The sequence below is a fragment of the Pleurodeles waltl genome, chromosome 7 (genome assembly GCF_031143425.1).
Source record: "Pleurodeles waltl isolate 20211129_DDA chromosome 7, aPleWal1.hap1.20221129, whole genome shotgun sequence".
Classification (NCBI taxonomy): Eukaryota; Metazoa; Chordata; class Amphibia; order Caudata; family Salamandridae; genus Pleurodeles; species Pleurodeles waltl.
Genome location: NC_090446.1, coordinates 771619742 through 771646592, shown reverse-complemented (window position 1 = coordinate 771646592; position 26851 = coordinate 771619742). Strand labels below are relative to the sequence as shown.

The 26851-nt window shown below is 44.5% G+C and overlaps 1 protein-coding gene across 3 annotated transcripts in view; it reads left to right on the top strand.

The window, feature by feature from the left end:
- The window catches only part of MYOT (myotilin), a 607534-nt gene that overhangs the window by 199173 nt on the left and 381510 nt on the right, over window positions 1–26851 (top strand). For all 3 annotated transcript variants that reach the window (XM_069199264.1, XM_069199262.1, XM_069199263.1), the window contains one exon: window positions 21425–21448. In XM_069199264.1, the coding sequence (XP_069055365.1) occupies window positions 21425–21448 (24 nt within the window). The remainder of the gene's footprint in view (window positions 1–21424; window positions 21449–26851) is intronic.

The window sequence follows — 26851 nt, the reverse complement described above, 5'->3', positions numbered from 1 at the left end:
TCTACAAAGGCTTCCGTAACCCAGCGTGGACGTGCAGTATCACTTAATTTTGTAACTGGGCATGATAATATGTAGTGGCTCTCAGGTTGCTGTGTGAACAGCCACACTACTGGGTTGACCCTTGAACTGCGAAGCACTTATGTGAGTGAGTGTTTGACCAGGATGGACACTCAAACTCAAAGACTGAGGAGACAACGTGTAACAATCTAGTAATGATCAAGTTACACGAGTGCTATCACTCTTGGCACCTCACTTCAAGTCTAGAACTGCTTTCCTAATCAACAAAAGAGCTAGATTGGATAGAGGAGACTAGTATGAACTCATCAGAAAAATGAGACAGAACCTGTATTTTCCCTGTCTCAACATCCCACTTGTTACTCGGATACTCAGGGCAAGTGATATATTGAACGCAAATATATATTAATGATGCAAGAGCGTAGTTTATGTAATCCATATTAACATGAAAAGTTTATATATTAATGTGTAATGATGCCGCCTAGAAACTATAATAATAGCGATTTTGCTTAAACGTGCACCTGAAATGTGACCACGGTGAGTGGCCGCCAATATATACGCAAACTAATAATAATGAATAAAATGTTTGTTATGTTCAATTAAGCTTATATTAACATTCGCATTACTGAATCTGTATTGAAAATCCTCATAGGCCTTAAGTTAGCGTGAGCTGCAGATTAGCTGCTCGGCTCTCATATTAAATGCATTTTTCTGTTTTTCAGTGTGCTGACTCACAAGGGGCCATGACCCCGCAATGTTCTTTTTCTTCAAGCTTGGAAGATGAATGTAACCATGTTAAATCCGTTCCCAGGCGCATCTTCGGTGCCCTGGAATTAATGTTATAAATGAGTTGAAACAAGTGTAGATTAATGTAATGTACAAGGTCATTCAAACCGGGGACGACAAAGAATTGCTGACCAAAAGATGTACAAAGAATTACCAAGAGATGAAGTAACGCCGGATGTGCCCCCCCTGAAGACGTCAATTACGAAGACCAATCAAAAACTTGTAAAACAATATGGGGTGAAGAATTGGGATTACCTAATGTCAAATTTAATAGGTTAAAGATAGTGGGGTATAGCAAATGTCCAATACAATTTTGGGGGAATGTACTACGAAAAAGGGATAAAAACCCATGTCACAGAGAGGTCATTAGAACGAGTTAGGGAATGCTATTGATTTTATCCAGAAACTTTGTCACTCTGATCGGTGACTTGAGACTTATTAAAACCATCCTCATCCATAGACTGCCCATTTACACTTCTCCTCCTTATGAGGGAAGTGCCCCTTGTCCTGAAGACGAAGACTGAACCTGTGCGCTGACCTATTCTTTGGAGGGTAATTATGACAATGCATTTGAATTTGTCTGTTTGCTTTTCCTTTCTAGGTACCAACTGCTTGTTTTGACAGAGACCATAGCTAGATGTTTTCCAAATTGGTGTTCTAAATCGTTTTGCATGAAGCCCAACATGCAGATGCTAATCAGTGGTTAGGTCAGGGGTTCATTAAAATAGACGCAAATAGACAAACGACTGACATTATGCTATGTTGAACTGACGCGTATTTGACACTCTGCTATTCTTGATCTATGTTTATGCCGTGCTATGTTCTGATGTTTGTGATTCTCGCGTTAATGAAATCTTATCACAGCTGCCATATCGTGACTATGCTATTATGCTTCTTGGTTTTGAGATTAACTAATTTACTCGTAGATTGTAATCAATAGGGAATTAAATTCATAAAATTCCACTAAACTGGTGTGGTTATTCATGACTGAAAGGTCATGGTAGCGTTGTTGAACTGATTAATGACTTTGACTAAAGGGAAATGTATTGTTGTGATAAATGTTGATGACATTATTGATATATTAATTGATATATTGATCAGCTATCTCGTCCTACGGTGTCTCTCAACTGGGTCAAAAGATTCATTGGCCTAAAACGAGTCCCAATGTGTAATAAATTAACATAAAAGGATGCGTTATCAATGGTTTACCATTACAGTGACCCCTAAGCAGTCATGTGCCATTCCATGCAAGCTCACACCTCTTTGCATTCCAGAACCAGACGTCCCGGAATTCAAAGTGAATTGAGTGAAAATTATGAGAATGGAGGAACATAGAATATATCACTTCTCTGACACTGGGCAGCTTGGCAGCTGACTGTCTCAGATGCAGTGCCATAACCGAGTCTGTAATGGGGGTGATGTGTATATTGGCGTATCCTCTGAATAAGCTCAATCTCATTGGCAGTCTTCTGTAAGCATATTAGTGTCTCACTGACTTAGGAACTATGACAGAGTATGGGACAGAACCATCAGGGGGATACCTGAAGTTGCATTGGAGAGTGATTGCAGAGGCCAGGGACCGCTCCAGAAAATCAATGGGCAGTTTATTTATTTTGTTTTGAAATTAAACAGTAAGTCAGTATACAGTGCCGTAATTTGTGAAGGTGTTCTCTTAAGAATACAGTTCCCCCAATTTTTAGGGACTTCCCAGATGTCAATGCATTTTTCCCCTTCTGATCTGTGTACTTTATTCTGGAGACCTTATATGTTTCACATAGTCCATCATCTGACAACTACCTTGACAGCCTTCTGCAAACAGAGCAATGCTCTTCACTGGCAACATGTGAGGTGAAAGTAGAAGCAAAGAAGCAGTGATCACTGAACTGTGCTAAAACTGCCTGCAGTATCTCTGTGGTGTCTTATCAAATTATTCTTTGGAAAATTAGCAGTTAATTAACAGTTACCACACTCTTTATGGGGTAGTTTTGAGTTTGAGGCCATGCACCAAAAGATGATGGGCATCATCCCCACCTAATTTGCAAAACTCCTCCCCATTTAAGGGTAGGGGAAAGTATCAGCTGTCTTCATTGTTGGCAGTTCCAGATCTCATGCCCAGCGTCCAGTTGGCTGGCATGTCATAGGTGCCATAGATATTTGAGTCAGTGGCCACCATGAGCATGGAGAAAAATTCCCAGCGTGCAGGCAGGAGTGTTAGAAAATGGGTTTCTGTCTGGCAGAGGTCTGCACCCTGTCCAAGCAGGAACCACAATCTAAGTTTGGGGAAGTCAGTTACACACTGAAAGTGTTACCCCTGGTAGCTTGGCACAGAGCAGGAAGGCTTAACTTAAGAGGCAATGTGTAAAGTATTTGTGCAACACTTCAAACAATAAAACAGTGAAAACACCACACAAAAAAATACCAAACCTAGTTAGAAAAAATAGATCTTAATGTAACAAACAACACAAAACCCAAATGACAAAAATCCAACAAATAAACTACAAGATATACATTTTAAAAGAAAAAATCAGCAAGTAGCTCTAAAAAGCAATACCTGTTGGGATAGCTGGTCACGCTGGACTGTGACAAAGTCAAGAGTTCAGGCAGCCCTCAATGGAGCACAAGCTGTCTACAGGACTCATGCAAGGCCTGCAGAACAACAGTACTTTGATCCTTGTCACAGCACAAGACATGTCGATGATCCCCACGCAGTTGGAGTGTTGCGCCGGATTTCTCCATGCAACTGCGGCGATGCATCAGTTCCAACTGCAGTGCACGGGTTCCGAGTGCAGGGGTTCGTATGCAATAGGCCATGTTAATCCACACTGGAGGAGCAATGCGTCAATCTTTTCCACACAGTGGAAGCGATGCATTGGTTAAGAAGTAGTGGTTCTGGAGGCAGTGCAGCAGTTCCAAGTGCGATGTGCCGGTCCGGTCCCTGCAGCAGCGTTGATGCATCAATCTAATCAGGTTCTGGCAGCTGCAGCACTTTATACTCACTTCCAAAGGCCGTGGACTGGGGCAACTGCCAGTACTATGCCTCTCTGAACTCAGTTGGACCCCTCTGTCTATCCTCACCTGACAGACCCTTGTGGAATCCTTCTTCTCATTTATGGACACCATCTGTGCAGCGCCTAACCTTAACTTGCTCACAGATGCATCTCAGTTGGCAGACAGTTAGCACTTTGGCTAACAAATCGATGTGGCCCATTCCACCTCTTTGGTCTGACTTCCGACCCTAACCCAAGTGTAGGAAGCTGCACTGGTGTGTGGTGGATACCTAAGGTACTTACACCTTATACAAGGTCCAGGTGTCCCCTATTATTGTAGTGTAGGCAGTGTCTAGAAGCCAGGCTCTCTAGAGGTAGCTGTGGATGAGCATCCAAGGCTTATCTAGGAGACATGCAAAGCTCATGCAGTACCACTGTAGTCACATAGCACTCACACACATGGAAGAAAGCACTCAGTGTTACAAAAATAAAGGTACTTTATTTTAGGGACACAATACCAAAAAGTACTAGAGAGGCAACCCTCCAATAGGAAGTAAGTAACACACTAAATATATACACTAGCTACCAAAAATAGGCATAGAAAGTGATAGAAAACAATGCAAATGCAGTTATTCAATAGTCCGAACCATATACAAACCATATATAAAAAATGGAATGCGAACGTAGCACCCCCACCTAGGTAAGTGGAATGTGTAGAGGGGAGTTGGTAGTACTAGAAAAACACGAAAGGTAAGTACCACAGTGCCCCCTAGCGACCAGGAGAAAAGGAATATGTTAGTGGATTTTCCCCAAACCATCCAAAAGGAAGGAAAAGAAGAAAATGCAACACCCAGACAAGACTGCAAGAAACCAGTGGTGGATTCCTGAAGAGGAAGACCCATGGAAGAAGGGGACCAAGTCCAGAAGTCACAGAAGAGTCCAAGAGGAGTAGGAGCTACTACCCACTCAGCTGTGGATGCAGGAGTTGGTCGATGGTGATGTGAAGAAGGTCAGCACTGCAGCACTGGAGTCAGTGAAGAGTTCCTGAGGGATGCAGAACACGTCCCATGCTAGAAGAAGAATTGCAGTCGGGTTTTGGTGCAGGAAATCCACCAACAGGCCTTGGCAAAGGCAAAGGTCGCAGTTGCCGAAAAGTGGAGTTGCTGAGGACCACAAAGGCCCAGGCAGACTCAACCCAGGAGGGGGAGCCAGAGGGGACCCTCAGCGACACAGAGAGCCCACAGGAGCAGTGGCAGCACCCACAGGAGTCCCACAAGAGGGGGACACAGGAGGCGCAGAAAAGCCCATACAGCATGACTGAAGAAGCGTCACACGCCGCAGGAGAACCAGGTAGAGGGCTTTGCGTCACAGGAAGGACTGCTGGGGGCTGGAGCTACATGTAGCCTGAAGATCCCTTGGAGGAGATGCAAACAAGCCTTGGCAGCTGCAAGAGACGCAGTGTACAGGGGTACTATCCTGCGTGTTAAGGCAAAAGTTGGACAGCTGGCAGAGAGGACCAAGAGAACTACTCCGGACCACCACCGATGATGCAGGATCCACGCAGCTCAGGATGAGAGGAGATCCACGCAGCAGGTCGTCATTGCAGTAGGTGCCTGCGGATGCAGGTGATTGACTCCTTCACTCCAAGGGAGATTCCTTCTTCCTTTTCATGCAGACTGAAGACTTGCCACCCTCAGAGGATGCACAGCCAGGGAAATGTTGCAGAAGCTTGCAGGAGCCATGGAAACAATGTTGCAAGAAACATCTTCTTCGTGGATGTAGATTGTCGGTTCCTGGAGGGTCCAGTCGCGGTTCCAATGGCTAGAAGTCGAAGTGGAGGTTGCAGAGGAGTCCTGCTGGAATCTTGCAAGCCAAATCTGAGGACCCAAACAAGACAGAGTCCCTAAATAGCCCTGAAAGGAGGGTTGGTCACCTAGCCAGGTGACCACCTATCAGGAGGTCACGCTCTGAGGTCATCTGCTTGGCCTGCCCCCTCTCATGCTCCCAAAGGTCCCTGCCAACCTTGGATTCAAAATGGCAGAACCCAGGACCCTCTGGAGGAGCTCTGAGTACCGACCCCTGGGGTGATGATGGACAGGGGAGTGGTCACTCCCCTTTCCATTGTCCAGTTTCACGCCAGTGAAAGGACCGGCGGTCCCTGAACTGATGTAGACTGGTTTATACACGGGGGTCACCAAATGTGCCATTCAAGGCATACCAGTGGCTTGGGGAAGGCTACCTATTTCCAAAGGGAGAGGCTGTTACCCCCCTTCTCCCAAAGGAAAACCCTTGTTCTGCCTTCCTGGGCATGAGCTATTCAAGCAGCAGGGGGGCAGAATCATGTTTGAGGGTTGACAGCAGCTGTGGCTGCCTGGAAAACCCTGGAAGACTGGTGGGAACAATGCTCGGGGTCCTCTAAGGAGCCCCCCAGAGTGCATGGAATCATATTTCTAATAGTGGCAACATTATTGGGGTATGATTCCAACATGTTTGACACCAAACATGACTAGGGTCAGAGTTACCATAATGTAGCTGGACATAGGTAGTGACCTATGTCAAGTACACGCATAAAATGGTACTGGAGTTCGTGGGGCAGCTCTGCTAGTGCAGGGGTGCCCTGCCACACAGGTACTTGCACCCTTCCCTCTGGACTAGGAGGACCTGCCATAGGGGTGACCTATAGTGACCTGGTGCAGTGACCTAAGGTGAAAAAGGGTGCATACAACCTTTCACGCAGGCTGCAATGGCAGGCCTGACGAACCCTGCATGGGCTTCCCATGGGTGGCATAATACATGCTGCAGCCCATGGGGATTCCCTGGTACCCCAGTGCCCTGGGTACCTAAATACCATATACTAGGGACTTACATGGAGGTACCAGTATGCCAAATGTGGGGTGAAAATGGTACTAGTTACCAAGTTAGAAGGGAGAGAGCATAGTCACTGGGGTCCTGGTTAGCAGGATGCCACTGAACACAGTAAAACACACTGACAACAAGCAGAAAATGCGGGTAATCATGCCAAGAAAGAGGGTACTTTCCTTCACCAAGAGAAACTGTCCATAATGACAGCAGCCAACAGAGGCTTCTGACAGCTGTCATTGTCAACAAACAGGCCCCTGACCATCCAGGGGTCTCTCACCTTTGTGGTTTCTTAGAGTGGGAGGCAATAGCCCCAAATGAGTTGCATCCTTTTTCTACTCTACCTCCCACCACTCCAGGGGTGATATCCTGAAACTGCCCACTAAGCATAGGGTCTGTACAGGAGACGGGGGTTGGCTCTCCCCCACCCTGCTCCTTCATCTGGGGTCCTGTATCTTCCACTTGAGAGTGGTACCCCCACAAAACTGAACTATTAGAGCACCTGTGTGGCCATCCCGCTCAGTTCCACTGACACTGGGAATAACTAATTCCCCAGATGGTAGCCCTTGGGCATCTGTGGAGTAACTATGACCCTCCTCTGGGTCACCTCCTGACCCCACTCTAGGGATACCAGGGCCATAGGGCAGAAGAAGTCTTTCCCATGAGCTGGTGTCACCCTACACACCTGCCCAGTGTACTGCTCCGGGGAAACTAGCCTTTCCACTACCATGGTCAGGCTATCCCCGGTGCCCTCAGAGCAGTGACTGGTGCCCCAGTCACTATCACCTGGTGGAAGTGATGACTCCCACCCTCAGGGATCACCTATCCACCCTCTGAGTCCACCGACTAAGTCAGAGGGCATTGAAGAATTGCTGCCACCATTCGACTGTATTTGCTTAGCTTTTAGGTCCAGTTCCCTTAGGCTACTTTCAAGAGCCAAACGCTCCAAAGTGATCCACTCCTCCATGGCTAGTTGAGGCTAAGGCTCTCTCAGCCACTTCTGTGGCCAGTGTTTTCTCCGTCACAGCTTCTTCCTTCTCCAACCTGATCTTAGCCAGCTCCATTCTCAAATTTTCCTCCTCCCTCCTGTCCTCCAGCTCCTCTGGGGACAAGCCTCTGGATGACACACTGCTCCATGACCGGGTGGGAACCACTACTCCTAGCAAGATGTTGACCACCTGCCCTGCAGGCAGTCCCAGACTTTCCATTGAGTCTTGGCCAAGCTCTTCATCCTCACCCAGGTCCTCATTCTCCTCTAATAGGTTACTGGTACTGCCTCATGGGCTTCTGCTCAGGCTCTCAGTGCCTTTTGCAGCTCCAGCTTCTTTGTGAAAAGCTCAACCCCTGTGCAGAAATCCTTGAAATGGGCCAATGTATAACTTTCAAGTTTGACCAGCCCAAAAGCCATTTTTTCAGGTGCATCTGTAGAACCTTCAGTTAGTGACATGATTTTGGAAAAAAATGAAAATGCCAATCAGGGAGGATAAAAAAATGAAAAAGCCGATCAGTGAGGAATTATAAAAACACGCCAATCAGGGAGAATTGAATCAAACTGGTCTTTGTGTGAAATGGTAGTGTACACCAAGTTACTGTAAGACACTGCACAAACATGAGTCCTATCCTTACTGCTGTTCACCAATGTTAAAAATTGGGTTTTTGGTTTCCAGAGGTATACACACTGTCGAAGCAGGAACAACAATCCTAGTTAGGGTAAGTCATATACTCACTGAAAGTTAACCTGTGGCCACCTCCTGGTGGCTTGGCACAGAGCAGGCAGGCCTAACGTAAGAGGCAATGTGTAAATTATTTGTGCAACACTTTGTGTAAATTATTTGTGCAACACTTTAAACAGCAAAATAGTGAAAACACCACACAAAAAGATACCACACCTAGCAGAAAAATAGATCTCATTTAATGAACAAAACAAGATTAAAAAAACAAAAATCCAATATAACAAACATGCAAGTAGCACTTAGAAGCTACAAGCGCCTGTTGGGAGACCTTAATGCCCTGGAAAGGGACAAAGCCAAGAGTTCAGGCTGCCTGTGATGGAGCACCGGGTGGCTCCAGGATCCACACAGGCCCCGCTGAGCAATAGTACGTTAATCCTTGTCGCAGCACACGATGCGTCGATGACCCCATGCAATTAGGGTGTTGATCCGGATTTCTCCAGGCAAGTGCGGCAATTCATCGGTTTAGAGTACAGTGTGCGAGGTCTGAATGCGGCGGTTCAGAATGCGATGGGCTGGGTTTTTCCAGCCTGGAGGGATGATGTGTTGATCTTCTCCATGCCGTGGCAGCAATGCGCTGGTTCTGAAGTGGTGGTTCCGGAGGCGATGCGGTGGTTCAGAGTGCAATCTGCCAGTCTGGTCCTCGCAGCAGGGTTGATCGGTGCAACAGGACTGACGCACAGGTTCTGGCAGATGCAGCACTTTCTACTCACTTCCAAGGGCCCTGGATGGGTTTGCACCACTTGGCAGAGCAAGACTTGCATCAAATAAAGTCCATATAAAGCTGTTTGTAGATGAAAGAGAAACCTTTGATGACCCTAAGACTTCAGAACAAAAGGTAAACCAGCAAGCCCTAGGAGTCTGGTTTTTTGGGGGTGTAGGTCTGCAGGTCTAGTCCTTCTCACTCCCAGGTAAGGAGGGCAGCAGGGCAGGCACAGCAGAGCTGGATTCCAGCAAAGTCGAGTACAGTCCAGCAGAGTGACAGTTTTTCAGCAACACAGCAGTCCTAATTCCTGACAGAATGTCCTCAGGTCCAGATGTGTACTGATTTGGTGGAGTCAGAAGTCCAGTTTTTATACCCAGTGATGCCTTTGAAGGTGGGGAGACTTCAGAGAGAGACCTTTGAGGTGCACAGGGTTCTGGCCCTGGCTCCAGGCTCAGTACAGAGAGTTATGCAGCCCTTTGTGTGGGATCAGGACATAGCCGATTCAGGTGTGTCAGGTCCTCCCTCCCATCCTGCCCAGGATGGGCCATCAGGATGTTGATTTTTCCATCCTTCACACCTAATCTTCCTTTGTGTTTGGCTGTCTGGAGGGAACGCACAAGAGCCCAGCTGTCCCCTACCCAGATGTGTATTCAGAGACAGGCAGAAGGCACTAGCAGCTAAAGTAAGAAAATACCAACTTTCTAAAAGTGGCATTATCAGAGTTACAATGAAACAAATAAAAATCTGACTTCACTATCAGTTGTGATTTTAAATTGTGATTCCAGAGGCACAAAACCAGTGTGGTACCATCTCTTTCCAATTGGAAATTACCCTTATAAAATGTAATAAAGCAATCCCGATGTTATCCTATGGGAGGGATAGGCCTTGCACTAGTGAAAAACAAATTTAGGAGTTTCTCTGTACTAGGACATGTACAACTGAAAAGTAAATCTTGTACTTTTTAAGTATACTGTACCCTTCCCTTGTGCTGTCTAGGGCCTACTGAGGGGTGGCTTCTATGTATTAAAAAGGAAGGTCTGGGCCTGGCAAGAAGGTTAACGTCATAGGTTGACATGGTAGTTTAAAGCTGCACACACAGGCTCTGCAATGGCAGCCTGAGTCATGTTTAAAGGGCTACTGAAGTGGGTGGTGCTTCAGGACCACCAAAGGCATTTAAGTTACAGGCCTGGGCACATGTTGTGCACTTTACTAGGATTATAAATACATTCAATATGCCAGTTGTGGAAAGGCCAATGTTGCCATGTTTTAGGCAGACAGTACATGCGCTTTGCATTGATTAGCAGTGGTAAAGTGTCCAGGGTCCTAAAGCCAACAAAAATGAATTCAGCAGAAAGAAAAGGGTAAAAGGCAAAAAGTTTGGGAATGGCCCAGCAGAAAGGGCTAGGTACAACAAGGAACATTATTTTTGTGTTTTCCTCAGACTCTTACTTTGTGAGTTAATAAAAAAATAAAAAAATGTTTGCCACAGAGGGGCCAAAACAACAGCAGTGCACTAATAATAATTATATATTATCCCTAAACAAGCTACAGTTTTTTATTTTTTATTTTTAATATGAGTGATAAAATACATCAGTTATCTCCTAAATGTGAACTACTATAAAAGTAATAATGGGGCATTGCATGCTGTAATAAAGTGTACATCTCAGAAAGGTGCAAACCATGATTTCTCAGGTCTTTTTGTTGTGCTAATATAACTTCAGATAAACACAAACGAAATGACAATACAATTTCATCGACGCGAAGAAGATAATTGCAACCCATTCACTAATGATTCCTAATGGCTTCTCTTTTTAACAGCTTGCTGTGTCTGCTCTTTGGATAAAGCATTTAATATTATTGAATAAATGTTCCTATATATTGTACAGTGTAAGGGGAAGGGCCTCTACTAAGGAACAGAGGCACATGGAGACAAAGTGATTTGCATGGGTTCAAAAATGTGGACAAGTGAGGAGCTAGGATTAAAACGCGGCTCTCTTGATCCTAACTAAGCAATTGAGCCACTTGACTACGATTACTATTCTTTGAATCCAAAAGTTGCCCCAAAGTTCCCTGCAGCCCATACTTGGCCCCAACGGTGTCCTGCAGTCCAGACATAGATCTACAGTTCTCAAAATGCCCAGACCTGAACCTAAAGTCCACAGCAGCTAAGATCTGACCTTAGTCCCCTACAGCCCACCTCTGGCGCAGTCCTGCTGCTAAATCTTGGTCGCCAAGTCGTCTGCAACCCATAATGCATTGACTATTGTGGACATCTCTACCACAAATGCAAAGAAATCCAGAGTAGTAGTAATGGACCTTTGTGGGCATTCCCAAACTCTCCTCCAACCCCTTTCTACCCTGAAAATGGTCATAGATTCTCCTTACAGGAATTGCTCAGGGTGTAGGGGATGGGCTTTCTCCACAGGGAAAATTATTTCCCTGCTGAACAAAATGTGATTTGCACAGGAAGTTCCTTTACACCTATGTGACATTCTCCACTATGTAAACGTCACATGACATATGTTATATACAGGTAAAACTTTTAGGCAGGATCTTCAACACTGTTTACCTTTAGCAAAAATTCTAACTTACCCCAGAATTTACAGCTTGAACAGTTGACTACTTGTTGTAGTCTGTGTTTGGAGACTTTAATGGTATTTTTGTTGTGTAAGGATGGATGTTTTTTTATCCTCATGACATGTCAAAACTGTGCTGTGAAACTGCTGCCCCCAGTGAGTAGGGTGATGCGTGAATATGTCCTTTGTGCCGTTTTAAATCTGTGGTGTTATATGGCAGTTTTTAAAGTAATGTCCTGTAGAGGCTTAATGTATATGGAAATGTCTCAACCCACCTAGATATAATTATTTGAATGTAGACATGGCTACATGGAAATTCATGTGACAAACAATTTTGATACTAATACACCTGAACCATATTGATGTAAGCAGAAAACACAACAAATGATGACTTTTCTCTTATAACTGATGAGCTGAGCATCACTTCCACTAACTGCACAACCATTTTGCATTTTAACTTAGTACACGTTAGCACTACTTTGGTAAAAAGCATTTCAATTGTATATCTAGCCATATTTTGGAACATGAATATTGGTTTCATCACATTTTGCACCACCCTTCGACCAAGCATCCTTGTGCTTACCTAAGGCCACAGTTGGCGATTTCTTGTGCAGGGGTGGTTTTTGCTTTAGGGCTGAGGGGCTGTGCACTTCCTACACATATATATAAAAAAATATGAGGTAGATCGATTTGTTTGGAGATACACCAGTATCTCCAAACAAATCGATGCATTTAAGTCTGGGCTGTCTGTCCTAGGCTGCCTCCCACACCTCGCTTTTGATGCAGCAGACCGAAGCCAGGCCATAAATCAACTTTCTCTACTGTGAGGCACAACGCAGGGCTTACCTTTCTAAATCCCTTCGTTTCCATTGTGATCTATGGTGGGATCTACTATAGGCCAGTTAGGCCAGTGACGCTTTGATGTCATGGTTTCGGGCGTCGGAGTCTTCATCCCTGTGCAAGGGCAGCCATCCATCATTTAAGGGCATAGATCCCACCCTTTCCCATTCGTTACACAATAGGTGTGGATGCATGCAAGTGTGATTTGTTGCCTTGTCTTTTGTAATGGTAAGTGTTATACTGCTAATCTTGGGTTATTTATATTGTGCTGAGACCCCCTTGTAAACCTAACCTCCTCCACTATGACAGCTGAGGCCCTGGCTGCAGATCACTGGCCCCTTCAGAAATGGAGTTGCTGTATTTGTTCCCCTGTAAAATTGATCTCAAAAAACAGCACGGTACTTGTTCCCTTGCCAAGTTGATCCAAATATCTGGCTCAAGCTTAAAACAAGAAACATGTGCTTACAGTAAAGGCAGGACATTAAGGTAATGTGTGTCAGCTATTTAGTTTCTGTCTTATTTTACATGTTTTACTTAATGTTGAATTTCCCAAGAGAGTTAGCTGTTTCATCATGCTGTGTTTCTGTATTTTTTTGGGGCATCTTATTACTCTTGTATAGTGCAAATTTCAACTTGTGCCAGGTGTTTATGAGGAGCTTTGATTGAGAGCACTGGCGTTGAGGCTGAAGGCAAAGCAAAGTGCCTGTCAATGGGTTGGCATCTCTGCAGAGCACACAGACCAATGGTCCTGTATTCCAGTTACAATTGAAATTCAGGGTTAATATGTGTGAAGGGGGTGTATAGAGGTCACAATATTTAGAAGGCAAAAGCAAAAGGAAATAAAGTGCTTAAATGTAAATGAGTGCAGTGTATGTTTGGGGTGGTAAAATGAGGGAGATGAGAGGACGTGCGTTCAGGGGAGAGTGAAAAGAAGGTGCTGAAAAAGAAAGAGAGGAGGTTGAAATAAAGCACCCATAAATGAAGGCCATACTCCTTCCACAGGCCTCAGTAATATTTAATACACAGTCTCACAATTTCAGAATTGAAGCATTTACAGTGTTAATTATTTATAACAAATCAATGTTGTTGCTCATTTCTGTTAAACATCTAACACCCATTCACAAAGCCAATAGTACTGACAGGTTGTAGGTGTGTCAGTTGTGTTATATTTCTGGATGCAATAACCTCTCATAAAGAAACCAAAATACAGGTTGGTTGGCACACTGTGGGAATCACAGACATTTATTTTACATGTCCCTTTGAGAGAGACCCCACTTTTTTCATCCCACTTAAAGGCCTGCCTTCACATATTTCTGTATGATTGGTTGCAGCCAACAACAGTGAGTGCTTCTCGATGACTGGTTAGACAATTTTCTTCCAAAGTTGATGCTGCATGCAATGCAAGACACTGGGCAAGCACGCACTTTTGAAGCTGTTGCGTTGTACAACTTACACATTAAGGTAACTGTTAAACACATTAATGCAGTAAGATATGGGCCAGTTTTTAATGTGTTTAATATTTCAAGACTATAGGTTTGCACTGCTTGATAAACCTTGCTTTCTCACTAAATTCATTTGCTTTTCAAATGCACCATTTTGTCAATCTTTTTTCAATGTTTTTCTTGGGAGGAGGACCCACACTGGACCCCAAGTTTGTCCATTACGCTTGCTCGCTTCACTCGCTACATAAAAGTCATACCTAGCTTTTACACCCTACCACTTTCAAATGTCATCAGCCGCCCTGTGGTGTACTTGTCATTGGCAGCTTTATTTTACTGCCCATTTTGAAATGCTATCTCTAGTTTTCGGCATACATTCTGTGTTGTCACTATTTGGATTAACTGTAATTACAATAATATGTATGACACTGCTTGCTAAAAAACTTTACGTATCGACAATTATGTTACAGAACTTACTTTTTTACAATTAAACTTTTTTAATTGTTGCAAGGTGTTGAGCCACGTCTTGGGACATAACTAAATAATGTAATGATTACCTTTTATCTTGGTGTTCTGGTGAGCAAGACCAGATCGTGCTCACATACAATTAGGTAGAGGAAAACATATTCTGATACTAGCGGGGAACCTGTGACTACTTTGAATTGGTTGGCCGGACACCAGTGCTTAATTTGTGCTTGCTGTCTTCGGTGCTGAGCACGGGCACTTATTTCTGAGGGCCAGCGTTTAGTTTTGTGTCTCAAGCATTTACTGTGAGCAAAAGACACGTGGGAAAGATGGAGGAAGAGAAAAAGAAGAAACGTCAGAAAGGGAAAAAGCAGGAAGTTGCAAGAAAGAGCTGAAGGGGCAGGGAGTGGCTGTTAATAGATTGAAGAGGCCCAAGGTGGCTTCAGGATTACTCTGCCTGAGTATTATGTGCTCGCACTTTTAATTGCAGCAGCCGCGTGTTTAAGAGGAGAGCTTTTAGCACCGGCACCTTTTTATCTACAAATTAAGCACTGCCGGACACAGTTGTAAATTGGCTATGGGAAGGCGGAAAGGGTGGTGTTGCTCTTTGTCTAAGTTTCGCCTTGTTTAATAAATAATACTTTAAATCATTTAGTAGAAGTTACTGGATACAGAGTTGCTATCTAATTACAAAACCCAGCTTTGAAAACATTAAACAGTTACACTATTTGATGGCGATGTTGGAATGCAATTCACAGGGCAGCATAGAAGGAAAGGACAAAAATATATGTCCTATTAAAGAATAAAAGTGTAAAAGTACCAGGAAGATTTAGATCCCCACTTGAACATATTTTTTTACATTTTTGCAACGTTTTTAGCCAGAAAGCACCAGGTCGCTCAATTAAGGGGCTTCTCTGCATCTAATATCACCAACATTGCCGGAACTGATTTGCTTTTCACCTTCTCGTCCAGTGGCATACCACGTCTGATTTTCTTATGGGTCTGTCAACCATTCAAAAGCCTAATTAACCAGGATAAATGAGCTATGCACTGTGTACGCTTGAATGTGATGCTTATTTTTTTTTAGAAAGAGTTTGATTGACTTTTGTCCATCATAACAATTACTGTATCTATCAGTGCTGTAAATAAAAGACAATTCTATTTACACAGTACATTGGAAAGATCTACAGTGCGGAGCAATCAAGGAAGGCTAGTGTTTGTAGACTTGAAGGTACACAATGCAATGTGAGATTGAAATCTCTGGAATAAAAAAGAGTGAATATATCAATAAAGCATCAATAGGCTCCAAACCCTTTCATTCTTCACAGGGATAACAGCATACTGAAATATGGAAGCCTTCATTGTCCTTCATCTAAACATTCACAGGCCCAAATCTCAAAAGCAAGTGCATTATTGTTACACCAATGATTTGCATGTGAAGTTGAGGGCAGTTAGTTTAGGACCTAATTTTTAGTTTAAATTGGGTATGAAAACAGGTAAACTATTTTTTAAATTTTATTTTATTTATAAAGCGCACACATCATCCCCAAAGGGACAAACCGATGTTAGGACCAATGAAAATAAACTCTGCGATTAGACGCCCCTAAAGTGGAGCCAGTTTTTTGGGTGCTTACAGAACACAAAGAGGTCCTCTTTAAGACACATTTCCAAGAGAAGGAAATTCCGCCAGATGGCCAAAAGAGCGGCCACCCAACCTGGCTTTCTTTAATTTGTGTGTTGCTAATCATGCTAATCAATGCTTGATGGGAAGAGCGCAGCGCTCTACTGGGTTTGTAGAAAGCCACTTTGACATGCAAAATAGATGGACCTGGTGGAAGACAGTGCAGCCGATTGAGGCAGATTGATACTGAGCTCTTTTTTTGCTGCAATTGCAGATCAGTCTAGCTGCTTCATTCTGTATGAGCTGCAGGCATCTAAATAGCTAATCAGCTATCCCAGGATAGATGGCATAGTCATAGTCTAATCTGCTCAGACTAAGAGGCTGGGTAACTGTCCTATGCCAGATTAGGAAGATCCATCTGAAAAACTTTTTCAACATGCGCAAGAGGCCAAAACATCTCCCACACACCGAGTTTACCTGGTCTTGCATAGAAAAGGTCTAATATGACTCCCACATTCTTGGCGGCTCTCCTGGGTAATGGAGCCAGCAGGCAGATCTAATAAAATCAGGGCAACAGCTTTGCCTTGATTTGCCTCTTATCTAATTCTGTCCACTACCACCAGCAAGGTAGACTCCACACAGTTTTTTGGCTCCGAAGCCCATTTAATAATGTAATGATTACATGTACACAACCAAAATGTCAAATGTTGAGGAACATCATTGCAGGGCCCTTGCTTGGATGGTCTACAAAATATGGTTATGAAAAAAATCATTAGATGTTTGGGCTAACATTTATTGTACTCATTTTCAATACATAGTCAACACTGTGTAGCTCGGCTTATATAGGTGGGTTCTGTGGTGAAACCAATCATGAAGGAAGGGCACAGGAATAGCCAGGCCTCATATTGACTTGTATTCCCCGCAAAGAAACGTAATTAAGTTTTATTGCAGGCCGTGAAAGATACATTGAAGGTATTACAACTGATAGCTATGTTGCAGTGACGATGGGTACACATGGTCAGGGTGGAGCCGCGGAGGAAGGTCCCATCAGGGACCTTGGCTAATCGCCGAGGCGTGTGAGGCATCTGAGGAAAAGCGCATCCAGAGGAAGACACACTGGGAGAGCCGATCGCCTGATTGATTCCCGAGAGCTCAGAGTGAGCTTTTTTAGGGTCGAGCCTGCGTTGCATGCGCATCGCAACGAGACGCTTTAGTTATTAGAAAAGGGCTCGGAGCCCTGTCGACGTCACGTCAGTGTGTTTCATTGGTTCGTGGGCTTGCCTAGTAAAATCTGCTTGCTTTCATTAGTGGAAGGCATGCACACGTCATGCCTTTTCCGGTGGTTAGCCCTCCTCAAGCGCAGCGACCAAGTACAGAAAACATGCGAGGCTCGCTGTTTTCTGTCAGATCGTGGACTACTTTTTCTCTATTTTCCTAGAGCGATTTCTCTTGGCAGAAGACGAGCGCTTTACGCATTTAATTTCACTTTTTCGGGTTATGTACATAAAAGCACTTTTGCCGATAGATGAAAAGTCGGGTTAGGAGTTTACAAAGCGATCAGCTCTTAAATGAGCAAACGCGAGGCACGTTGCATTGCAAATGCTTGTTATTGTTTTATAGCGGTGCGATGCCAGCTGGCAAAGCGCAAGGGACTTTTTAGAAACTTTTTGGCTCACAAAAGCCCATGCTGCCCGTATCCTCCCCCCTTATAGATCCTCCCTTCCACCCCACTTTAATCAGTGCATGCTGCCCTGGAGCCGGATCTGGTTTCAGGGACTGGCTGAAAAACTGAGGACCTGGAATCTGGGACCTGAAGGGCAGCAGGAACGCAGTGCATTGTGCTTTACAAGCATTATTTTACAAAACAAAACATTTTTGCCTATAACTCAGTCTGTGGGGGTCCTAGGTGCTGCATTGTGAAGAGCAGCAATGACAGGAGCCTCGCCTAGTTGAAGATAAGGGGAGCTGCTCAGACAACAGGAATCAGCTGCTAAGGGTGAGTGAACTTCGCTGATGATAATATATAGCCACGGGGAAGCTCTTTTTAGGCTTAGTTTGAGAGAGCAGAAAGAGGAGGGGGAGAGGCTTTAATCAACGTGATGTCTCAATCCAAGCACCCCCCAATTCAGTGGCGGCCGGCAGCTTTGGGAGGGGGGCGGGCGGGGCACACACAAACACACACACAGACTCATTCTTTCATACAGACACGCACGCACGCACGCTCATCCATTAACACTCATTCCATTCAAGCATGCATGCACGCACCAAACATTCATTTTACAAGATCACACACATTCATTCTTTCACACACGCACGCACATCCATTAACAACACTCATTCCATTCAAACATGCACACACCAAACATTCATTTTACAAGATCACACACATTCATTCTTTCACACACACACACGAACGCACGCACATCCATTAACAACACTCATTCCATTCAAACATGCACGCACGCACCAAACATTCATTTTACAAGATCACACACATTAAACCTTCCACACACACACACGCACGCATGCACGCACATCCATTAACAACACTCATAACACTCAAACATGCATACGCGCACCAAACATTCAATGTAAAACATAACACACACACACACACTTACCTTTAGCCTCCAGGTCCCAGCCTCGTCACAGAGTGGGATGGGCTCAGTGAGACTGCTGACCCTACCCCACTCTGTGACGAAGTGTCACTGATTGACACTCGCCCTGGGCGCTTCAGGGCTTAAACCTGAAGCGCCCTGGGAGAGTTTCAATTGGTGACGCTTTCCTCGTCACCCAGGGGAGGGCCTCGAGGCACCTTTGCTGGTCCGAGGAGGTCACGCCCATAGGAGCTGTGATCTCCTCAGCCCAGCAAAGTTCAGCTCAGGCAGCCAGGAGTGTGCGCAAATCGCGCATGTCTGCTCCTGGCTGCCTGACCTGAACATGAAGAGTGTCTGTCAGGCTGACCTTTGTTCAGCCTGACAGACACTCTTCATGGGGTGGGGGGGCGTGGCCCCTCCGCCCTAAAGGATGGGCCGCCGCAGCTCCCATTCCCCCCCACCTCCCTGTGTGGTTGGCATTGGGATCCCTCGCTGAGACAGTGGTAGCTTGGATCGCTACGGAAGCAGCCCACGTAGGCGCAGGTGGGTTTTGTGGCATCCAAGCGTCCCCTAAATAACGGGGGAGATTCCAGGCTCCTCGTTTTTTTCTGCTGTATAATACCTAACACAATGAAAAGGATCGCACGCGAATCACAGCTCAAGGCACGCTCGTCTGGTAAAAATACAAAGGTAGTGCATAACCTGAAGGGCAAAGGCCCATCTTCACTAGATAAAACCCAAAGTCCTGGTATGGCTCCTTGGGTGGCTCCATCCCCTTTGCAAGCTGTCCTTACTTCTCAAGTAACCACTCAAGGTATTAGCCTGACTATGGAATCAGAGCATAGTAAGCTGGCGAGCTGCAGTTAGGCAGGTGGTGAGCCCCAGATCCAGGACAACAGAATTTGTTGCAGAATTTCCGCCTTTCTGAACAGATCCCACAGTCAAAGCTTGGATATGCGGATACTCAGAGAAATAGGAATTAGCCTTTTCAGACATTCCCGTTACTCACCTCAGCTGGGTCTAAGGAGCTTAAACCCCCCCCCCCCCCAAATTAGTATAACCTGCTGAGCATGTGCCAGGAGGCTGGCAGACCAGACGTAATTCAGTACCCATTACACAATCTCCTCTCCCCTATGTATAGACTAACATTCAGCGCTGCTCAGACCCTTATTTTTCTTCTGTCCCAATGGTGTTACGCTTTCCTCTGGCTCAATAGAAACTGCGGTCATGATGGAAAGGCATGGGTTTGGCAATACGGCAGGAAATGTGCCCACCTCGCCTTGTTTAGACTCTGGTCATTCTGAGGTAGACAATTACAGAGTAGCTACAGTGCAAGCATCCGAACCTCTGGTCAAGACAAGCGAAATATACTAATATATCACATATAATACGATTACGTAAATCTTGTAATCTTCTTGGATGATTTAAGTGATGGGACCTTGTCATAAGGATATGATTAGCCAAATCAAATGATGAACGATTTGGAATCATGTTGCACTATTTAATGTAATCTTTTTGTATTTCTCGAGTACAATGCTCACACCTGAAATAAAAAATAAAAAAAGAGTTCACATGACTGAATATAGCCCACCAGATCTTTTCACCCGAGTATCTCACACAGAATTAAAATACCTCCATGTATGTTTTGTGAACAACCACACATCATTAGATTTGATGGATGGCTGCAATGTATGGACTAAGCTTGGCTCATTTGCTATCTGTATCTTACTACTATTATTAGTTAAACTGATTATTCTGGAACTTTAACAAGGGTTTTGTTAGGGAACAAAATGGATATCTTAAATAACCTGAAAAAGGCTGCATCCTTGCTTTCCTCTTTTTTCTCTAAATTTGTCTGATTTATCCAAGGGTTTTGTTGCATCACAATATTTTCTTTGAAAACCTAATAGAAAGAATATCACCATGCTACAATATTCTGGCAGAACCGCACTCAGATAGCAACTTACACTGTCAGTTTAAAAAAACATGGTGATATAAATACGCTTACAAAACCCATTGTCACTTTTTGGAAAAAAGCATATTAAGTTTGCTTGGCAATTGATGCTATTAGGATTGCCCTATAGCATGGAATTTGTAAATAATGAGTGTAACTTTTAAGAAACGTTTAAGCTGAGTGGTGCATAAAGAAATGACCTTACAGCTAGGGATGGGTTGGTTCATTTTAACACTATGTATGGAGGGTGACTATCTGTAAAACTTTGTAAATAATGTATTTATATAAAGTTGCTCCAATTGCTCTTGGTGGATTTTAAATGACTTAAGAAGGCCTATTCGATGCCAATATTTGTTTGTGGAGTAACAGTTTACAAGTATTGTTGGAGATACCCCAATGCTATAGCTCAATCGAGTTAAGTTAAAACTAAGGCACTATGGGGAAATAAACTGCATGTACTTTTGTAAAGCACCAAAAGAGCTGTGTCATTTTCTTTTGCTATGTACTAATTTTATGGAAGTTAGATTGGCTCACCTATCATTAAATATCACTTAAATGCACATTCTTATTTATTTTTAAAATTAGTTCTATAAAACTGGTTGTGGCAGAGGTTCAAAGAAATAATGAATTAATAACAGTTTTAATTTTACTTGAAATTATTGCATGTTTTGCGTTTAGCTTAATTGTTTATATGGGATTTTTTAAAATGTTCTAGAAAGGTTTATTTGGTCTGAGCAGTTTGTATGAACTTACATGTCTTAGTAAATTAACATAGATTGACTCATTGATTTTTGCTACGCTCTATTTCTGAACGTTTTTGTAATAGCACTTTTTCTCCCTTTCTTTCAGAAGCCTGTTTATCAGCAGTCCCTGGTAAGTTCAGATAACTACATAGACTTTGCAGTAGAATCAACTATACAATAGCAAAATCAACATACCTTTAACGCAGTGGTCTCCAAACTTTTTAATGCGCGCCCCCCTAAAAATCATTGGGCCCCCCTCAGAACTTTTCACAAATATTTTATAAAGATGGCAATCTTTAAATATGTCTAGATGTAGTTAAACATTGCAGTTAAGCACTGTTACCTTCTTAAAATGCAATAAAATGTTTCTGCTTAAAACAAAACACTGTTATCTGTGTAAATCTTCTTTTGTCCAGAGCCTGGCGTCCCCCCCTGGGATCACTTGGGGCCTCTCTAAGGGGGCCCGCCCCCCAGTTTGAAGACCACTGCCTTAACTATTTCTTTCTTGTCTTCCTTCATGACCATCACATTTCCTGTGTATGATAATGTATTGATTTGAAGGAAACCTTTGTTTCTCCTGTGACAGACTCCTTGCTTGAAGTTCTTGTTCTAAAATGATTGGGTGCTGGGCATGGGCCTTGATGTATCAAATTTCCCATAGAGGTACGGGGAAAATGGGGAAACCCTGTGTTTCAGAAGAACTTGGGATCAGTAAATATAAGGCAGCAGTGTTAAACCTTCACAGTAATGTAAAGGCTAACATTATTGTTTAAGTTTCAGAAACAAAATCAACATATTATGTTCATAATATATCAGAAGTTGAAACAATGTCCATTTATATATTCATGCAGGTGACATAGGCCCTCATTACGAATCTGGTGGTCTTAAGGCCGCCAGATTTGTGGTGGCGGTTTACTGTTGATGGGCCGGCAGTAAAGACCGCCATATTACAAGTTTGGCGGTTTGGCTTAGCCACTCATACTGCCACTTTTGGGTGGTCCACCGGGCTGGAGGTGAGTACCTCCGGCCCGGCGGCAGCCGTAATACCGCTAGTGGTATTATGAGACGGCAGACTACCAGCATTTTCATGGCAGTTGCACCGCCACGAAAATGCTGGTGGTCCTGCACCCGGGGTCAGGAATCTTCCTGCCTGTCGCCGGGAGGCACACCTCCCACATGTCCACACACCCGCACACATGCACCCACACACTTCTACACTCTTACAAACACCCACACACTCGCTACATACACCCCCATTCATGCATGTACACTCACTCAGGCACTCTCATTCAAATGCTCACACACACACGAACACCCCCATTCATGTGCACACATACATTCACATTCACTCGCATACATGCATGCATACACCACCCCCTCCCCATGCATGCATGCATACACCACCCCCTCCACATACACGCACGCATACACCATCCTCCTTCCCCATCCGCATGCTCACACACACAGACACCCCTGCTTTCCCGCATTCAGTACATTCACACACTCACTCACACACTCAGACCCCCCCCCTTTCCTCTGTCGGATGATCACTTACCTTTTCCAGTGAGGAGGTCATCTGGGAGGGGTTGGGTCCTGGCACTTCCACCACCTTCAGGACACCACTGTGCCATATTACAGGTCATAATACGGCGGGCGGAGTCCTTTTGGCGTGGAAGTGCCGGAAGTGGAAATGGAAGTCTTGAGACCACCAGCACTGACGGTCTTTCAAAGACCGCCAAAGTCGTAATGAGTGCCATAGTCTGGTGCCATGAATGCTTCACTCAGGATACCCCAACCGTAGTGCAATGAAGCAAAGATGTAAGAAATATTACTGTAAAAGGGGAAACAAACAAGTATGAACACCCTTGTTTATCTGTTGGCCAATGTTTAATAGTTAAATGAAACCCAAGCTGCACATAATTCTGGGTACAGGGGTTACATCAGGCATCAGGCAGGACTGAGGGATACAGGCTGTGGGATACAGCCCTTGGTATACTTAAGAGATTCCTCTTTGGCAGAACAATTAGTTAGCTGTGGTGATTCGAGATCTGTGCCATTTCAGCTCCCTTGTGGAGTCCCACAAGGATCAGCCCTCAGGCCAACCCTCTTTAACCTGTACGTGATCCCCCTGGCAAAACTGGTTTGCTCTTTTGGGTTCCAGATTATTGTCTCAATTAGAGAAGACTGGGGATTAGTGGCAGATAGGTTTAAAGCTTGCACAAGTGAAGATAGCCAAAGGATGAGGTTGAACAAGCTGAAAATGAATGGGGATAAAACCGAGATTCAATATTTGGGGCAAATAATTCTATTTGGAGCAATTGTTGGTGGCCTGGGTCACGTGGGACTTTGCCCATCCCCATTACAGCAGCTAAGAACTTTGGGGTCATGTTTGACTCGGCCCTGACTTTTGACATGCAGGTCAACAGGGTTACAAGTGCATTTTTTTGGCTGATTAAGATCTTGAAAAATGTTTTGCCTTATATACCCCTTGAACTCAGAGTGACGACGGTCCTGGCACTTATTATATCAAGACTGGATTATTGCAATGCCCTGTACTTAAATATAAATCAACCCTCTCTGAAAAAGCTTCAACTTCTTCAGTATGCAGTTGCCTGTCTAGTACTCGCACTGCCAAGTTTGCATCTGCTAAGGAGGGCCTTAGGGAGCTGCATTGGTTGCCTGTCAGGAAGCGTATCTCTTTTAAATAATTGTGTCTGACCCATGAAGCCCTCCACTCCATGGGTTCAGGAAATCTGCAAAATGTTCTTAAGTGGTACTCTCCACTCCGAACACTAAGGTCCATGGACCTTAGGTTGGTATTGGTACTGCAGTGTAAAAAGAAAAATGGGGAGATAGGCATTTCCGATGGTGTCTGGAATTCTTTACCTGTCCAGATTAGTGGAATGAATCCTTTCTTAATGTTATGGAAGCAACTTTAAAACATGGCTGTTCTCACAGTAAATTTTGGTTACGGATTGGCTCTGCGTCTCTCACCTTGCTTAGTGCTTCGATACCCATGATCTGAATGCGCTTTAGAAGTACCAAAATACAAATACAAATGATCAGACCCCTCAGCAAAGTCCACAACAAAATAAAACATTATTGTTTAAACCCTAATTGTGCCAAAAACTGGTTGTCGTCATCAGGACAATTGGGGGGAGGCAGTATGTCACACAAAAATCATTCTAAAAAAAATAAATCACAAAGATTATACCACTGATATGTAGGTGATTAGTACATTAGTGTGATCACTTTTACACTGGTCTAAATAAAAAAGATATCAAAGGTGTGACTAGCCAAACAAATCTCCTGATAAATACTAACAATGTACATTTGCTACCACATCATTTCACTCTAATGACACAGCGCTATTAATAACTTACTTGTCACATTGTAAGTTACTCCTGCTCCAATGGTGTATGTCCAGGTAGCTGATCCAATGGTGTAAGTCCAGGTAGGCTACTGCATGAAACAGTAGCCCTGTTGATGCAGTAAGCCATTACCTAATTGTTTGACTTGGGTTCGCCGCCTGAAGACTTGAAGCTTGTTTTTCAGAAAAAGCCTTCATTGGACCCCAAACATTGCCTTAATTGTAGGCTGATCTCATTATTGTCTTATCCCGCTAAGCTTTTAGAAAATGCTGCTATGTCCCAGCTACAGTCATATCTGAGAACCATAACTATAGGATTATTAGATCACTATCAGTTAGGTTTGTGACTAGCAGTGGGGTCCAAGATTGTGGTAATTTAGGTGGCTGATGAAATAGGAGTGATAGTTGATGGTAGTGCTGTTGGAGTGCTGATTTTGTTAGACTTTTCTTTGCCATTCAACTCCACTGACCACCAGCTTCTAATTCACCACCTCTTCGGCCTCTCAATTAGAGGCACAGTACTATGCTAGATTAAGGGCCTGATTTAAATCTTGACAGTCCTACCACCAAGCCACATCGGTGATGAACCCGAAAGGACCGTCAATATGACGGTGTCCCTCCCGCCATATTTAGATGTATTGCGGCTGAGCCAAAGACCACCACGACGGAGTGTACTCCATCACACCAACTGCATAAATAACACAGTCGTCCTGGCGGTGTGTTAGCGGAGGGCCTATGACGGCGGAAGTCAGTCGCTGAACCTGTTTGGTGTAGTAACACGCCTGTGGCCAATGGTTGGATGCTAGCAGACCATACCTGTTGTATATTGGACAATTGTGAACACCTGCAAAACATACTATGAAACATACTCCATGGTGGCGTGGCCAACCAAGATGGCAGAGTGGATGTGATCCGCAAGTGCTCCGCTGCTGCGTTGATGAAAATACTGGCATGCTGACCTAAGAAATCGGTCATGTTTTCCCACTGGGTTCATGTGACGGACGGAAATCCAGGAGGGCCCAGAGCAGAGCCCGTGGGGCGGGAGGAGTCTCTAATTGACATTGCTGCAGATGGGCCTTTGAGCTGCGGGCCTGGAGCTCCATAGAGGGACTGGCGGAGAGCGGCCCTCGACTGAAGAACTGGCAGAGACACTGGAACTTTGTTACATTGAAGGAGCACATCACTTAAATGAAAGATGTGGATAGAAGAAGTGAGGAGTGCCCAGCAGGGTGTTCGTGGCTCTTTAATTGTTAGTGAGAGTTTGCGGCAGCCTAGACGGGCCCATGCTACGGCTCTTCTGCCGCAAATATCATAATGTTACCCGGGGCGCTTATCTGTGACAGCTGAGATTCGAGGGGCACTCGGTGGGCAGAGTTAGCGTTGAGTATCCCTCTGACCCTGTGAAGAGAAATCATGCTACAGATGAGGCCTATCTGACCATGAGGCCCAGCTGCCTGACCTTAAGACGGCAGCCCGCTCACAGGCTCTCTGAAGACACCCATGCTGTGCTACACCTGGCTTGAGACAACGGATATGAGGGGGCACAAGGACTACAAGCATCTAGATGGCTGCAACTACGCCTAGCCACTGAATTTGATCCTTTTTACCAACATGGTCCAGACAGGCCCTGCACTCTTCTGCAGTTCTCTCCTATAACTGTGGCCTAAGCCGGAGCCTAGCAGCCAGATTACACTATTGCAACCGGACGCAGTGGAATAGTCTTACCAGCTCTGCCACTGATCTGAGCCATTGATTAGCGCCCAGGAGCTCGAGACCTAAGGCAGGCTTGCGCTTAATACATTGAACTTCTTTACCAACAGTTTGCTAAGGAACCACTTTAAAGGTCTCTTACTTGGAGGCACGACACTTGACCCACTGACATCAGTGCTCGAACTTTTGCTGGACACAAAGCCTCCAACAGATAAGTTATTTGCTACTTGTATTATTCTCTCACCTACCCACACATATAGACTCTATACCACCAAAATAAAAAACCTAAGCCAACAGGGTTGCTCTAGCTACTTCTCACTGGCGGAGGTGAGGGATACCAACCAGACACCCCACCAAGTTGACACCATGGGCATCACCAAAAAAGACCTTCTGTCCTCCCTCAGATATGAATGAACTCTGTGTAGAATTGAAGGCTGATTTAATGTCTACCCT